General features: G+C 42.6%; 1 protein-coding gene across 2 annotated transcripts in view; it reads right to left on the bottom strand.

Annotated features, from left to right (window-relative positions):
• The window catches only part of MAPK1 (mitogen-activated protein kinase 1), a 35,984-nt gene extending 19,259 nt beyond the window's left edge, over positions 1-16,725 (bottom strand). The window contains exon 1 of one of the 2 annotated variants that reach the window (XM_017815506.1): positions 16,398-16,725. In XM_017815506.1, coding sequence (XP_017670995.1) covers positions 16,398-16,540 — 143 coding nt within the window. In that variant the 5' untranslated portion in view covers positions 16,541-16,725. The remainder of the gene's footprint in view (positions 1-16,397) is intronic. The other variant, XM_017815505.1, reaches the window with a different exon arrangement.
• Positions 16,726-17,399: the final 674 nt, after the last annotated feature.

Genomic DNA, 17,399 nt, shown 5'->3' with positions numbered 1-17,399 from the left:
TTCCCAACTGACTTGGAGTCTGCTGATTCTTGGGATCCTGGACAGAGGAAGAAGTATTTGGTTTTCTTATCAGCCTGTAGAACAAACAAGCGTGAGGTTTTTTCTATATGCTGTAATCATCAAAAGTTTGAAAGAAAAAGTTAATCTTGAGTTAGCCCATTCACGTGGGGCACAGAAAAGCCTTCAGAAACCAGCTTTCAAGCAGCAGAATTCCACATCCTATGTCTAACTCCTGCAAACAACACCGTTGTCACAACCTCTTATCCCTCCATTGATGTACACTGTCGGCACCTCTGTAACACACATGGAGGAACAAAAGGGGTGGAGAATTTGTGAAAACACCTTTCCAAAGATAACAGAGTTCGAGAGGAGAAAGATGTATCCAAGTGCACAATCAGAGGGAAGGCAGCAGCAGGGCAGGGAGGGATCACAGGGATTGGGACCCACGTTAAGGAACACACTGGTTGCTACATTCACAGGACTGTCATTCCAGGAGCTCAGAACAGCATTCCCAGCTATCCCAATAAAGCAGGCTCAGGATCTCTGTTCAACATGCCTACGCATGCACGAAGAATATCACAGCCTGAGTCTAATTAAAAGGCTCAGTAAAATACACACAAATTTCTAAAATCTGGGTGCAGGCTATTATTTCCTAAAAATGTTATGAATCCTTACAAGTTTTAAGATGTTTTCTATGGTTCTGTTTATATCAATGACAACGCATCTCATTATCATACCTTCTACTTGCATTAAAAGTATATGGTAATTCAATTAATTAGAATTTAAATGTGTGTATACGATTCTTGTTTCTTTCAAATTTCCTTTTGGTCACTCCTGCATTGTTTGGAAATTAAAAAACAATCAAATTCCATACCTTTCAGTTAACCTCAACCATTTAATATAAAAAATAAACATACTAGCTGGAGAGGCTTTACATCCCACCGATTTTATATAATTTAGTCCCAGAACATTCTTTGAAACTCTCTTAATTGGCCTTACTCTGCTGAGATGACCAGGTAACCGGTGACCAGGCAAAACAGAATAAAATACAAAAATCCAATTAGAAAAGGAGACCTAAAAGGAATTCAAATGCCTGACCACATCAAGGCTCTTCTACTAGTAACAGAGTATGGTGCAACAAGGTGTTTTTGAGACACTACTGTCACCACTAGATACAAGAGTGTTTAACATTTCTCACTTTCATTATTAAAACTGACATATAATTTGTGTTGTCAGTAAGAGCTTCACACAGCTCATGCACATGTAACATCCTTTTTGCATAGTTTCTCCACAGAATCCCTTTGACCCGTCTGGATCCCTAAACTCTGTTCTGTACCCACAGACTGCACCATTTATCTGTCTCTAGAAACCCTGAACTTGGATGCTCCACCTGCGTTTTGAAATGCCACATGCTGAGCAAGTATTCATTACAACTGCTGCTGCTGCATATGTATATGCATATATAGATAACACATTAGCAGCTCCTAAGTCCCAAAATAGATAATAACCAAGTGCCATAAGTGGAACTTGCCATCGCCTTCAAAAGTGCTTTGGCTACAGTGATTTCTGAGCTCATCACCTGCAGGGTTTACAGTGTACCAGTAAGGCAGGGCACAAGCAGAAAACAAAACCAGAAATAACTCTGAAGCATAAACAACCTGGACTGGGGAAAGAAATAAAAGAACTCTGTGAACCATTTTATCATTATACACAAACCTCCTGCATCCTCCTTTGTATTGACTTGAGCAATTTTTTCTTCCACAATGCAGAATCTTACTTCCTCTCAAAGGACTGGACAGTAGCAGCTATGCAGAGCAGAAAAAAGGCAAAATGCCAGTATTTACCAATTGATGATGCATAAATAAAAGCTCCTAATCTCTTACAATAGTTGCTAAATCTCTCAGTTACTGCTTCTCAAGCAAAGGTTGACTACTGACGAAAAATATGCATCTTTCCTTGTACAGATTAAAAGAACTTGGATTCATCAATTAAATATGCCAAGATTTCCTCTCTTGTAGCTGTTTCACTTAATAGTTCCTGAAGGATTTTCTTGGCAAATGGTTTATGCTGTTATTTAGAAAAGGATGGGTAATTTTGCTTTCAGATGGTTCAACTATAAAACACAATTCAGTGTGGAAAAAAAGCTGAGTATTTGCAGTAGAGATGCAATGAATTTCCTCTCCAGGGTACCTTTTCCATACGTTCTTCTGTTTGTATCAGAAGATCTCTCCACACTAACACCACTAAGCATGCTAAGGGGAGCAAAACTGAAATACTGCCTTGTCGAAACATTAAAAGGGACACTGGATTTATTTCTATTGTCATGCTTTTGGAAGATGAGCCTTTCTGTAACTTGATTAAACATATGAAGGACTACCTCAATTCCTATGAGCAAGAAACTAATCATACAAGCAGTCAGGTACACTTGCTCATGCATAATACCTTAAATGTCATGCATAATACAGGTACACTGAGAATCTGTATTATCTAGTTAATATCATTTCACATTCTACAGCCTTCAAAGCAAATTTGGTTTTAAGTAAACTCTGTGACCCTTTACAAAAGTGCTTTTTCAATTTGACATGTGCTATAAAAAACTATGAAAGCTACATATCAGACTGAACTTCAGTGGAACTGAAGAGCCGTGCTACTACCAGACCCCTATTTGGCCTGTGAAGCCATGTAGCAACAACTACTTCACTACCCAGGAAGCACCATAAACTATCAAAATTGGGTCATCTGTAGGCCAGACTGAGTCGTTTCCCAAAGCTTTCCCTGTTTCTCACAATCTCCCTCCAACCTGCCACCAGATTTGCACACTCCTCTCCAGAACTCTGCTGAAGAAGAACGCTGCTCATAGTGTGCACTGGTAGTGTTTGCAAATGAAACCAGTACAAAAGTGAGAATCCAAGTCCTCTCTGTGTCACCCCCCTGCACTCCATGTACCAGCTTATCACTTATTATTAGGGTACATCTCAGCCACAGCTGGAATTAAAGATCTAATTTTATGACTAATAATCACCCGTGCTCCCCCTGCAGTCCAACCAGAGAGCTCCACATCTACATCCCATCCACCTCCCAGCACACCCTAAGTTTAGATTATTTGCCTTCTGGGAGTGCTGTCCCAGTGTGCACAGTGTAACCTACTTGTCTGGGCTGTCAGCTTCTACTAAACCTCGCAACTGTTTATATTTCCACTGAATCAGTTAATTGGGACACCTTCTAAAGGCAGGAACCTTATTTTATCTTGACTTCTTTGCAGAGAAGATAAAAATCTGTAAAGTGGGAATAACAATTCACATACTAACAACTTTTAGAGTGCTAGTTTATAGCTTCTGGTTTCTAATTGATAAGTGCATACCGATCACTGCCCACATAATTATTCCTTTGTCTGTGTTATTCACATTATGATGACTCTAGTCACCAACACTCTAAATACTCAAAAGGATTTATTTCCACCCCAGCCATGTGCAGCTTCACAAACTGAAGCAACCATTCAGCTGTGAGTGCTATTTATCTGTAATTTGATAAATTTAAATATAGATTTTGCAAGTACTCAACTCAAGTAGCCACAACATTATTCCTATTTCAAGCTGTGGTTACTATCCCGTGACAACCTGAAAGAGTTCCATTATTTAGATACTTTTGCAACACTGTGTGAAAATCAATACAAGCCCTCACAGTACAGTTTATCATTCCTAATTTTAAGTATCTTGTAAATGTATAACAAAGTTTTGACTAAGTAAAACATCATGCACAGATGCACAAAATAAACAAATGAGCATTTATAACCCAAGAAGTTGCACCACACAACTTTTAAAGCCAGTTTTTAGCCTTGTACTGCTCCAGTACTAACTTCCTTTTTGACCAGAAGTCCAGGGTGGGGCTGCTTCCAAAAGCAGTGACCAGAAAGGCCCCTCAGCTCACAGCAGCCCAGCACACAGCAGGGACTGCTCCGCCAGTGCCATGTGCCCCTCTCTCGTTAACTCCTCCCCGGGAAGGAGAGCTTTTCAGCAGGCACATCTGGGCGAGCGCCAAAGCTCAGCTCCTTCCACCCGCAGCGGCTGCTGCACATCCTTCCATCCATTCCTATTCCCTGCATGTTTCCCTCGGAGCAGAAGTGGAACAAGTGAGAGCACGCTGCAGCTGCCGGGGGAAAGGAGCCAGCTCCTGGCAATCCCTGCATCCCACACAGGGCTGGTTCTTCACACAGCCACTGCAAAACAACCTCCATGGCACCCCCATCCCCAGAGCACTCCCGTGCCACGCTGCCTGCGGGCTCACCCCACCACGGGATACTCTTCCAACACTCCCAGGATTACTCACCTCATGGCTCTTTTACGGGCTGCTCTCAGCATATGCAGAAATACACACAAAATACACAATGCTACAGGCAAACATCCTAATTACAACTCTAAATAAAAGACTGATTTGAAGTTTAAAAGGGATTTTTTTATCAGTAGCTTTGTGTTGCTGTGGAAACAGGATTCCAAGGGCATATCCAGGGATAAGAATCTTTTTGAAATATTCAATAATTCTGCTTACACTCAGAATAGGAAAGGCAAAAATAATTCCCAGCAAGCAAGCTGATCTAGGGAGATCTTCAGTCTTTTCATTCAGTCTACATTTAGCTCAATCACGGACATTTCCACAACATGCTGACATTTATCAAGTTACAATGCAAATAGCTTAGACTTATTTCTAAGACTGCTGTAAATAACACAGTATTATGACATAGTAATAACCAGCAGTACCATAACAGACTGTTCCCTACAATGTTTGGGGGTGGGGGGAGGTGGTGGTAGGAGTGCAGATTTACAGGGGCGACTGGAGTTTTTTGTTTGCTTGGGGCTTGTTTTTTATAATCAGATATTAACTCTTCTAGATTCTTCAGAATAATTAGTTTCTTATTCTAGATGATTAAAATACAGAGAACAGCTACACCATACAGTTTATGATTCTTTTAACAAAGAGGAAAGACTGGAAAGAGGTTAAAAGTAGTGACAGTTTCCAATTTGAGGACACTGAGTAATGTGTCATTTTTATACTGCTGAATTTATTTTTTGTAACCAACTGTAAACATCTATGTTTACTATAAATATTTGCTACTTTGCTTCATTTATTTATGATATTTTGAAGATAAATAAGTATGTTATTCATTAGACTTTTTTATTAGCTCCAGCTTACGGAAGCAGCACCTGGTTTTCAAAGGAATAAATGTCTATTCCTATCAGGATATATTTGCCTTGTTTCAACAGATCTCAGTTTATGAACAGACAACCCACGTCTCACTCAGTTTTCCTTTTGATTTCTTAGTTAAATAACAAAGCATCTTCCAGGCTTTTCAGCTGTGAATTCAGGAAGCAAAAATCTTTATACACTTCTATTTTTCTCCATTAAAGATATAATTTTAGAGACTAATTCCTACCATGTAGGAAAGTCATTAATCCATTAAAATTGAGAGCTACCTATGAGATTCTTTAAAAACAACAAACAAACAAAAAATTCTCAGCCTTGAGGCATTAATTGCTTCTCAAGAACTGAAAAGATTATAACAACTTTAACAGGAGCACCATGTACTTTTTCATCCTACTCTGAGGGCAAAAGTCAAATAAGCTGTAATTCAGCATTCTTGAATCATCTATTGGTATGTTACAGATACTCCCCACTGATTATTAAAAGATAACTGTACGTATTATCTTCTTAGTCTTTGGGAAACATGCATAAGCACTGACAGCTTATAAAGAAAGAAGAGGCCAAAAAACATGAATTCAAAATTGAGACACTTCAGAGTAAGTGACATACAGCTCCCTGCACACACCGAAACCCAGTGACAACTGGTCCCCACTTTCTTGATACAAAAATGGCAGCAGGGGATGACTGAGTAACAAGGGAACACTAAAATAACTATACAGGAGATGTGATCCAATTTGCAGCAGTAATAATCTGGCCTTACCTGAAAACTCCTAATTGCATGCTATTTGAAAATCTTGGGGTTGGTTTGGGGTTTTTTAAGTAGTTTTTGTCAGGATTCCAGTATCAAAGGATGGATTATTGCTTTGGGCTTGAGAAAATACAAATCCCTGTTTTTAAACTGTTCATCATGGGCCCTCTGCAAAGCAACTGTCATACTTCCAAACTCCTCATATTCCTTATTTTATAGATATAGATATCTCCATATTCCTAACCCTTTTTGTCTGTTGCTCATCATCAAATGATCACTGCTTTGGCTTTGGTTGGGTTTTTACTATAGAAGATATCTAAATAAACTATTTTTGTTTTCTATTTCTTATAAGTTGATTTTTTTTCTTTTCCAACAAGGGGCAAAAGAACTGTAATTTCTAAATTGGTGCTCTTTATTTTACCACAAGTAAACCAAGGTGCCCATGGAACAACCACAGAACTGCTCTACTGGTTAACTTCTAAAGCTTATTGGGTCAAACTGCAACAGCATTCCTTTCACCATTACCACCTACTTTTTCAGTCACCTTTCTCAAAACAATCAAAATCAATCCTAACAATAAGGCTTTCTGCTACAATTATGCCAACTCTTTCCTCCCATGACAAAGGTGAATAATTACTCTGAAGTGATTTTACTCACATCTTCTGATCTACTGCAGGTTATTGCCCTTCATGCCACAGCGTTAAGGCACTTTTGAAAACCCCCTATAGGAGATTTGCTTCCATGTATCTGCTCAAATAATTCTAACTGAAACCGGTAAAACACTGGCACAGGTTGCCCAGAGAAGTTGTGGCTGCCCCATCCCTGGAAGTGTCCAAGGCCAGCTTGCATGGGACTTGGAGTAACCTGGGCTAGTGGAAAGTGTCCCTGCCCATGGCATGAGAGTGGACTTAGTTGACCTTTAAGGTCCCTTCTATGACTATGATTCCAATAGGTTATAAAGGCACAATTTTATTTTTCAGAATCTGAAAAGTAGAATCTGATGGGTCCTTGTAAAAAATACAATTTTAAGCTATTTACCATGCACATAATAATTACTTAATAGTTTAATTCCTTAGCTCACTCTTGGTATTTCAAAAACAAATAGTTAGTCATGCAAAATGGAGTCTGTTAAATAAATTACTTTTGCCAGAAGCTCAGTCAATTCATAATCCTGGGTGTGGCAGACAAAATGATTTGTGTCACCTACAAAGCAGAACTATGAAGAGGAGCAATTTTAGAACTACACCTTAACACCAGCATTAGAAAAATATCAGCTATTTCACCCAAGATTCTGTATTGGCTAAAGATGTTATTTAACTTTATGGTGTTTTGATCAATCTTAGTTGTTTGGGAAAAAAAATCACTTCTCTCAATCTGTTCTAACATCTATTTTAATTTCCATACCTTTAGCTGCAAAGCACTGTGACTTCAAACCACCATATATGCCCACTCTCTTTTATGCCACTTCAATTCAAGTTGGTCATCAAAAAATAGAAAACTCTTACATCTTATTTTATCTACTTCTTCCCTTCCCACTTACTCTCCCCATTTTCAGGGTTTACTGGTTCTCCGCTGCCAATATTTCCTTTGATAGCATCTGTGCCAAATTTAACAAACTTCACTGCTATGTTTAAAGGCTCTTTGGCTATCTGTGAAATAAACTCATTCCAAAGGCACCCATTGCTTTTGATAAAATATTATGATATTAAATATCACTATCTTTCTTCTCTCTATAAAGGTAATTCCTATGGGAATGAATTTCAGGCTAAAATTGTAAGAGCTCAATAACATCCGAGACAACCTTGAGGGCTCAGTGAATTAAAAGGAGTGGTTGTGGTTCACTCTCATTTCTGTGCCTCACATCCCTGCCCTTTCTCACTTCTTTAGTTGGAGCAGTGCCTTCCTTTGTGCCAGCTCAGAGAACTGAAGCAGCTCAGAGTCGAAGCAGGAACAGCAAAGAAGCCTTTCCCTTACTGTGTTACCAGCACTCACAGGGCTTTGTGTCCATCACTTCAAGTTACTACCCTTAAATTTTATTTTTTATGAAGTAACTGTTCAGCTAAACCAGTTTTCCAACACAGCAAACTCTCCAGCTGTGTAGGCACCAGCACAAGAGTGGAGAAGGAATGACAGAGCAGAGGCACAGAGGGAAGGGCTGCCCCTCCAGCAGCAGCACAGCCTGAGATCAGCACAAGTCAGACATGGAAACCACAGCTCAGGTGTCCGGGCCCCGAAAGCTCAGCCTCCACACAAGGCAGTCAAGTGCCAGCTTCCTCCTCCTGTGCTTATGGCTTCTCAAGAGGCAACAAAAAGCCATCAAGACAGTGATGGCAGGTCAGTTATGTCACCACTGTTACTCCAGAGCCTGGAAAACAACCACCACCCTTCCCAGCAGCAAAGCAGGCACCATAAATTTGTGCAGGAAACATCTCCCTTTTCCTAGAGAGAAGGGAAAGCACTACCAGAGAGCTGAGTGGTGATGGTATTAACAAATCCCCCAGTGTGGTTTAGTCTTTTGTCTAGTAACATTCTAATCTGACTTATATTCCAAATACTCCTCCTAAAATCAGCTTTAGAAAAAGGAAAAAACATGAGATCCAGATAATTACTCTGTTTTTTAGTAATTAGCTTACTTAATTGATTCCACACTATATAAATCTTCAGAAGAGATAGTTCATGGTATTTCATTCCAACAGAAAGTAGAACAAAATCATCCATGCATCCTTAGAAGCAGGAATTTTCCTAAACCCATAGAAACATCAGTGCAAAATGAAAACTCTCCTGAAACACCGATGAAAGCAAGGTCATTGCTACTGTTCACCCTGCCATGGCCAGTTTAGCATTGCACTTGCAAACCAAAACAAAACAGTCAAACCACCAGCACCAAGTGTACATCTCACCATATCAGAAGTTCCTTCCCTTCAGTATCAGCTTACAAGGCATTTTCTGAATGTTTTTTCCATCTTTTTAAAAATAACACGCCAGCAGTAAACCCTCAGCATACTAACAGTTTGGTGTTTCGTTCAGATGGGGTGTTAGCATTAAGATAAGTTGGCTACTGTAGCTAAAAGAAAGCTATTTCACAATTATGAAACACTTAGAAAGAAATCCAACATAAAAGGCAGCCTGAATGTCATTTGGGATACTTTGCAACATCCAAATCCCAGTAAAATTGGGCAAATTCTGGACTGAGGCATTTTGGCGAGTATTGATTTGCGGTGCTCAAATGACCTGCACTTTTACTCAGGACACATCAGCAATACTTGGTGCCTTCCTTCCAAACAAGCAAGAAGTGAGGTACTGCAGTGGCAGCTGCTAATTTTAAAAGAAACTGTAAAATGAAGTAATTGCACGTTATAAACTGGAAGCCTAATTGTGAGCTGCTGGTACTTAAAATATACCCACAACACAAACGAATTACTTTCCACCATGTAACAAATACTCTCATTTGCATTCTAATCACCACAGAGTATTTCAGTATTTTATGAAAATTCTTTTGAAATACAAAAGGAGAACTTCGAAGAGATTTTCCCTTAACAGAACTTAGGTGGTTGTAATTTTAGGTACTGCTAAACAAGATGGATAGTAAAAACACGTGCACAGCTCTGCTAAAACTGATTGTCATGAAGATTCTGCCCAAATCAAATTGTTCTATTAGGTACAAACCAGTATTTAATCCACCCCTGAGAGGCAACTGGACTGGGGAGGTACAGTACAACCTCTTGACAGCGTGCAGGGAGCCGGGGCACCAGGAGCCTCCTGGGAGACCAGGATACAGAGAGGCAGAGGGGACTTGAGGCTGCCCCTGTGCTGGCTCTTCTCAGCGGAAACGGGTGGAGACAGGAATGCTTCCGAAACAGAAACCAACCACCACTGCACACCCATGGAGTACAAGAAACCTTGCCAAAGTATCTACCAATAGCTCATCAAATAGCCTCATCTGAATTAGTGACATTTATTACCACTTGGATCTTATTAACCTACCTGGTCAAAGCTGACAATGAAATAAAGTGTATTTGGCTTTTCATGTACCTTGCAAAAAGATGAGTTTGAGAATAGCTTCTTTATACTCACAAAAGTTGTACCAGAGCAAAGGAAAATACACTCCTTTCTGAAAAGAGAATTCATCCACTAGTTAACTATCACCTTTAATAACTGTCCAAGCAACTAACAGAATGTAGATTTTATACAGATAAATCACCTGAAACAAACTACACTGCTGAACACAGTAAAATAAAAGTTATATTAAAAAATAATGCTTATAGCTCCACATGTTTCATTTGAGCGATCCAGAAATCAAAATCAAATACAATCGAAATTGCTTAATAACATGTTGCAGGGTTTGGGGTTTTGTTCAGACATTATTTGAAAAGTTCCTAAAATACATCACTTTAAGCGAAAGTACTCTCCAAATTACCAGAACAACATCCAACTTCATCCATTAGCAGTGTTGGCTCCTAGCAAGGAAGGCTGACCATGGACTGGGCTGCGTTACATGAGTGGCCAGCAGGTCAAGGGAAGTGATTACTGCTGGGAGGGTACATCTGGAATACTGCATCCAATTTTCCTCTCTCCCAGTACTGGACCAAATCCAGCAGAAAAACATTAGGATGCACAGGGGGCTGAAGGACATGACATTAAAGAAAAATTGAGGAAACCGGGTTTAAATAGGCTAGGAGGGGAAAAGGGGTGGTGGTGTAAAACATCCAACTGCTCTTTTAAGTTTAATAAAGGGGGATCCCAGACAAAAAGCGACCCAGAGGCGACGGTTGCAAGTGGCTGCAAGGGAAACTCCCATGTTTTTAAGGGCAAGAGTTTCACTGGGCAATTGGTTTAACACTACAACCAGAAGTTGCCCATAGATGTTGTGGAACTTCCATCCCTGGAGATTTTGGAAATACTGAGTGGATGCATTGAGCAACTTGCTCTAATTTTGACATCAGCCCTGCTTTGAGTAGGAGGTTGGACTACATGACCTTAAGACATCCCTTTCAACTTATATCGTGCTGTGAAATATTCCACAGCAAGATGTCATAAAATATTTTTATTAAATATCAAATCCATCAGTTATTTTCATTTCTAGATCACAGCTGAAAGACATGACAAAGCATTAACAGAAGCAGCATTAAAAAAATTACTATGCTAGTGAAGTACTAGTTTTTAACACAAGCTGAGCTCCTCACCTACTCAGTTGGTAAAGCACCAACTCTTCTGTGGGATGTAGATCCCCACACCTGAACATGGAGCCTCTGAACTAACAGAGCCTGGTGTCCTACAATTACACATTTCTGGTCTCGAGAGTACTAATAAATCCCAGGGCACGTCACATCTCTTTGGGGGAGCCTGATTTATCATATGTGACCCCCGATGCACTTTCTTCCTCAGTGGAGTAGCACATAGATAAAATACCTATTTTTATGAAACTTGCAGAAAAACTTTCCATCTCTAAGACTTGTACCATCTGTCCAATTTGATGGAAGGCAGGCAACAAGTACAAGAATCATATATATGGATGGACTGATGAAATCTCATCAGATGCTGTGAACATATAAGCCTTATTTCCTTAATAAAGCATGCTTAAAAGAAGACCCACAAGTTATCTCAGCCTGTTTCCATGGGCTAGATTCATACTGTGTTAGGAAAATGTGTATTTATAAAATGCAAGTGTCCATCAGCTGCACTCTTCAACCATGAAGCCAGTATCCCATTGCTTTGGGCTGACAGGAAAAGTTGCTCCCTCTCATCTTCCATAAACCTTAAAGAGAGCTCTGACAGAGTCAGTGGTTGCTGCCCATCCCTCCTGCACAGCTTGCCCATGGACCATCTGTCCCTCACTGGGGAGAGCGGGAAAAGCAGCTCTAATTGATCCTCTGGGTTCCCAGGTCAGGTTAGGTAAGGGCTAGAAGTTAGAGTAACTGAAACAAAGTGCTCACCTTGGTGTTCTCCCCAGAGGGAAGAAGCTGGTAACTAGCCACCAATTACACTCCCTAATTCCCTCCTCTGATCCTCACATCGAGGAAGGTTGGCTAACTTGTATCAGCTCCCTGTTCTCCTTATCACACAGACAGAACATGCTAATTACCACCTACCCGTGCTCCCTAAAAGCACACACAGACAGGGACACGAATTCCTGCACTCACTCTACCATTAAAGGATTCTCTCTCTCTCTCTGGATCAAGGCAATAGTTAGCAGAAAAAACATTACAGGCTGTTTCGGGTCCTTGCCACTGACCAGTCCACCCCAGACCACCAGTCTGACCCTCACAGAGGATGAAACCCTACCTTTTTATGTAACTCAAAAGAAAGTATTACACAACCATCAATCCCATTCAACTTTTCATATTTTAATATAAATATCCATGCCTTGCAGATCACTCTATTCCTGATTTCCTTCTGGTTTTGGTTTCTTTACGAATATACTTCTCAGATTTCCATGCTCTAAAAGTAGGGTTCTTCCATGAGACAGTAGAGAGAAGCAGAACTTTGAAAAACCTACGGTCAAATGTTTTAAATATTCTTTTCAGTATTACTTTAACATTTAGCTGTTGACTGCCTTGACTTCCAATATCACTCTTGCACTGTACATCAATAACACAAAGATCTCCTTGTAACAACACAGTCAAATTCAGACCAAGAAATGCAAGATTTGAGCTTCAAGATTGTTTTCTTCCAACTACATTTATCTGCATTCAAATGCTTATTTATGAGCAGTTATTTGCAGTGCTGATATTACTTCACATTCACATAAGCCTGATGACAAAAAAGGCTCCCAAAAACTACGATATAAACCAGAACATCCCCATCATATTCCCATTCCCCATTTCTTTCCAAAACAACTCCTTGTTTCATACTGTCAAATTATCATCCTTGCCGAATTACCACTGACCAACTGGATGAAGAACAAGTCACACTGGAAATTTAGAGCTCAGCTCTATCATGTTTTTTTTGCTGTTTCAGCATGTTTAAAGTATGGCCTGATAACATGTTGCTTTAAAAAATAATAATTAAAAAAAACCAATCCCGCATTAGGGGAGGAGGAAGCAATCTCAAAAACCTTCCACAGTTTGTTGTGTTTGAAAGCTATTTCTGAAACTTTCACCCTTGGTCTAGAAGTGGATCCCACTGATTCTGTTGATAACCCCCTATCACTGAAAGAAAGGGAAAGTCACATAAAGAACTTTACAGCAAAACCCCTCAAAACAACTAACAACTCTTAAGTGAAAGTGGAGGGAAGAAAACAATAAACACAACACTGACATATATTTGAATAAATTAATTCAGAGTAACAAATGTGACTGTATGACTAAATAATTGCTCAAAGAATGTCCTGCAGTCATAGGAAATGTTGAGGATCTTGGCTCAAACTTTGCTCTCTGCTCATCCCTTAATTTCACATGCAAAATTGTTGAAACAAAAATAGTTTAGAAAGGGACACTGACAGGGATCCACTTCCTACCCACTTCACACTCTGCAACAAAATTTCTGAGTAAGAGCAATCCTGTGCCACAGGATGGATGTTTTTGGCAGAGCTTAACTGGAGGACATTAAGATGGGGGTTTGCCTGATAAGGTGCCTTTTCTGCTTACAGAGCTGAGAAAGCACAACCACAACACAGCAGTAAATATACTACTCTGCTCAGTTTATTTTTACTCAAATTCTCATTATGTAAAAAATTTGCTGCACTAGGGAAAACAGTTAAAAGCCTTTAAGGGTTTTCAAATCCAGATGAGAGAACAGTCGTGTACAGTCTCTTCAGTCAACACTTTTCTCTATTTCCAGTGCCGTTATTTTATGTTCTGATCAATCTTTCTCAAACATTATTCTCTTTGCTGCAAAATCAAAATGGAAGACTGACTGTAACAGCACTATGCTAAGAATACTTCATTTGCCCTTTTATTAATATAATCAAAAGCATTTTATTTTTTCAAGTCCTTAATCCAATAATCCAGAGACATAATAATTAGGATAAAAACAAGAAAAAGAGTGAAGGATTTTAGGAGTTAAAAATACTTGGTTTCCTATAACAAGCCTTATAGCACAATGCACTTGTAAATAACCATCATCTTCAACGACGTCCACATTAGCTGTGGGTTTAAAACAAAACCATCAGGGCCTGCTTTGCTTTCCTTTATTAAAGTGTTCAAATTTAAATGGATTTAGCAGTTGCAGGAAACATCTCCATCTGCACACTCACAGCTTGCCCTCTACCCCACCCCCGAGGGAGAGGCTTCTGCAGATCCTCACTGCATTAGCAACCAGAGCAAAACATGAGACACACGGCACTAAACTGCGTAACCTGGACGTCTGTGATGGATAAGGAATTGCATTTAATCGGAGTCACTCCAATAAAGTACAGTTGCTATGGCATTTAACTACAGCAAGTGCATCAAACACTTTCCTTATCAAGTACATGGTATAAACCGAGACTTTGTTCCCTGTCATTTCACACCCAAGGCAGAGGAGCAATAATTAAGAGCACAAAATACATAATCTAGCATTTTACATTAATAATTTTAGAACACACCAGAGCCAAGTGCATATTTCAACTGAACTGGAGATTTGGATTTTTTGTTAGTAATTTTGTATAGCATTCACAGCAGATACAAAGTATTAGAACAAGTTTTTAAATAAAAGATAACCTTTTGCATTTGGAGGGGAAACAGTTTCAGTGTACACTTTACAACACACCATTTGGAGGAGCAGAAGTGGACCTGTTTCCCCTGTATCTGCTCACTGGCACAGTGATGCCAAAAAAGGGCATCAACTGCCATCATGCTGCATCTTGCAATCCCTGATCTGTGGTGAAATATTCTAGCTTTTCATACTGTCAGTGAAACACAATTTAACACGCCACTGACGAGAGCCGGGCTCCTTGGAAGCACTTCACCTTGGAAGCACTATTTCCAAGTACCTTCCCAAATCAGACTGCGAGTGCAAACCAGTGCAGCCAGAACCAAGACTATCTGCACCCATTTCCTTGCCCAGGCTCAGATGATAAAATAACCATAATAAAATACCAGAAGCTACATCAACAAGTTTTGGACTGGATATATTGCAGTGATTTCTAACACTAAAACAGTAACAAGGATATTTTTACACTGTAAATGGGATTTCTGATTTACATTTAGAAGGTTCTTCCCATAGCAAAAAAAAGTGAAGGCCACAACGCAAAACTCTGTGAGAGAGGCTTATCTCCCAGCTAAGCTCAGGCCTAGATGAAAGCTCCCACCCCGAAACACACGATGACTTCATCTTAACAGGCCTGCACAATTCAATGACTATGTGCAAAAACCTTCAGCTATAAAAATCTGTAATGTACAGCTGAAGGCTGTGAGGAGCCCTCGCTGAGAAATGCACTAGTTTACAAGAGATCAAAGAGAGAAATTAATGCTGATAAAGCTTTCATGAAGTCATAGCCTGTAAACCTAATTTAGTACTTCTGGTCAAAAACCATGCTGAAGAAACAGGCGTTGTTGGAAGAAAGTTGACAAAACAATTAAAAAAGAGAGTTTTTCACCTGCATCCCATAAGTTATTTCAGGAGTAAGAGTTTTTTTAACCTCTTTTATTAATAAAAGAATATGAAATCCTCAGTAAGGTCACTGAACATGCCAGGTTTCTAACCCAGTCACTAGATACACCATCACATAGCATCACCGCAACTCATTTAGATCGCTAAAAAAATCCACCTCACACTCTTAATCCGGTTAGTTCACGTCTTCAGTAGTTCACGATTTTTGCAGTTCGTTCACCTCGCTCTTTAAGACTGATGCTACCCAAAGAAAACACATACGATCGTTTTTAGCGAGACTTAATATTAAGTCTTCATAACATAAAATAATCTTAGAGCTAGGACGGCTGCAGAGAACTTTCACCTGCACACACGTTAATGCAGGCGCTAATCTGGCCGGCTCTGCAGCACAGACAGCACGTCCTGAGCAAAGCCAGGCAGGGGCAGGCACTCGTACTGCTCAGATTCACTTTTTCTACCCCCCCTGCGACCTGTGGCTGCTGCAGCCAGGTGAGCCCTGGCAGGGCACGGGGAGAGCCGCGGGATCTCACCGCCTCCCCTCCCTCCCTGAACGCCCGCAATCGCACTACGGAGACGGGAGGAAACAACGAGAGCGGCCCGCTCCAGAGGAAAAAAAATATTAAAGAAAACAAATAGTCGAGTGAAACCAAACGAGCCGCTGGGCTGCACCCACCGAGGAAGGGATGGAGCGGGGGGGGTGTGCAGGGAGGGAAGGGAAGGAAGGGTGATGCCGGAGGGACAACCTCGGGAACACGGAGGGAGAGGCAGGGCTGAGGAAAGCAAGGCCGAGCTGCTCCCCCTCCCTGAGGGCAAGGGCGGGCAGGGCCCGGGGCCGGGCAGGGCGGCGGGAAGGAGGAGGGAGGGAGGGAGGGAGGGAGGGAGTTGTCCGGGGCAAGGGCGCTGCCCCGGCGGCCGCACTTACCACACCATGCCGTAGGCCCCCTCGCCGATGTAGGAGAGGTTGGTGTAGCGCGGCCCAACGTCGAACACTTGTCCCCGCACCATCTCCGGGCCGCCGGCGCTGGCGGAGCCGCCCGCAGCCCCGGCCCCCGACACCGCCGCCATGTTGTCCGTGCCGGGAACTGCGGTGCCTGCGTGGGGGGGAGGGCGGAGGCGGGCGAGGAGGATGCGGGAGGGAGGAGGGAGGAGGAGGGAGAAGGGAGGAGGAGAAGGAGGGAGGAAGAGGAGCCGCCCGCTCGGGAGCCGCGGCCGCTCCGCCGGTGCTGGCCCGTCCGCCCCGTCAGTGCCGTCAGCGCCGATCCCGCCCCGGCCGCTCTGAGGAGGCTCCGCCAGCCGCGCGCGCGCACCGCCCGGGCCAGGGGGGCGGTGAGGGGAGGGCGGGGGCGCGCGCAGGGAGCGGCGCGGGGCGGGGCCGCGCGCGCGGCGGGGGGCGTGGCCGCGCGCAGCGGGGGCGGGGCCGGGACTGCGGTACCGCAGCCGCTGGGGAGGGGGCGCGGCGGCCGCTGGTCACGTGGGACGCGCGGCGGGTCACGTGAGGGGGCGCGCGACCGCCCGGCGCCATTAGAGGTGTCAGGTGACGGCGGGAAATGGAGGCGGGAGGGGAGCGTCATCCCATTGCCCATCCCACCGCACTGCCCATCCCACCGCACTGTCCATCCCACCGCACTGCCCATCCCACCGCACTGCCCATCCCACCGCACTGTCCATCCCACCGCACTGCCCACCCCGTCCCACTGCCCGTCCCACCCCCAATCCCACCGCGCTGCCCATCCCGTTCCACCCCCCATCCCATCGTACTGCCCATTCACTGCACTGCCTCACCCCACCCCTCCATCCCACCGCCCCCTCCTCATCCCACTGCCCGATCGCACCTCTCATCCCACGCCCCGTCCCGGTTCTCTCCCGTGCCCCGGCTGAGGGAAGGACGGGGCTCGCGGGGTTCGAGGCGCGGTCGCACCCACTG

The sequence above is a fragment of the Lepidothrix coronata genome, unplaced genomic scaffold, assembly GCF_001604755.1.
Source record: "Lepidothrix coronata isolate B3197 unplaced genomic scaffold, Lepidothrix_coronata-1.0 Scaffold51, whole genome shotgun sequence".
NCBI classification, from domain to species: Eukaryota; Metazoa; Chordata; class Aves; order Passeriformes; family Pipridae; genus Lepidothrix; species Lepidothrix coronata.
This window is presented reverse-complemented; position numbering and strand designations above follow the sequence as displayed.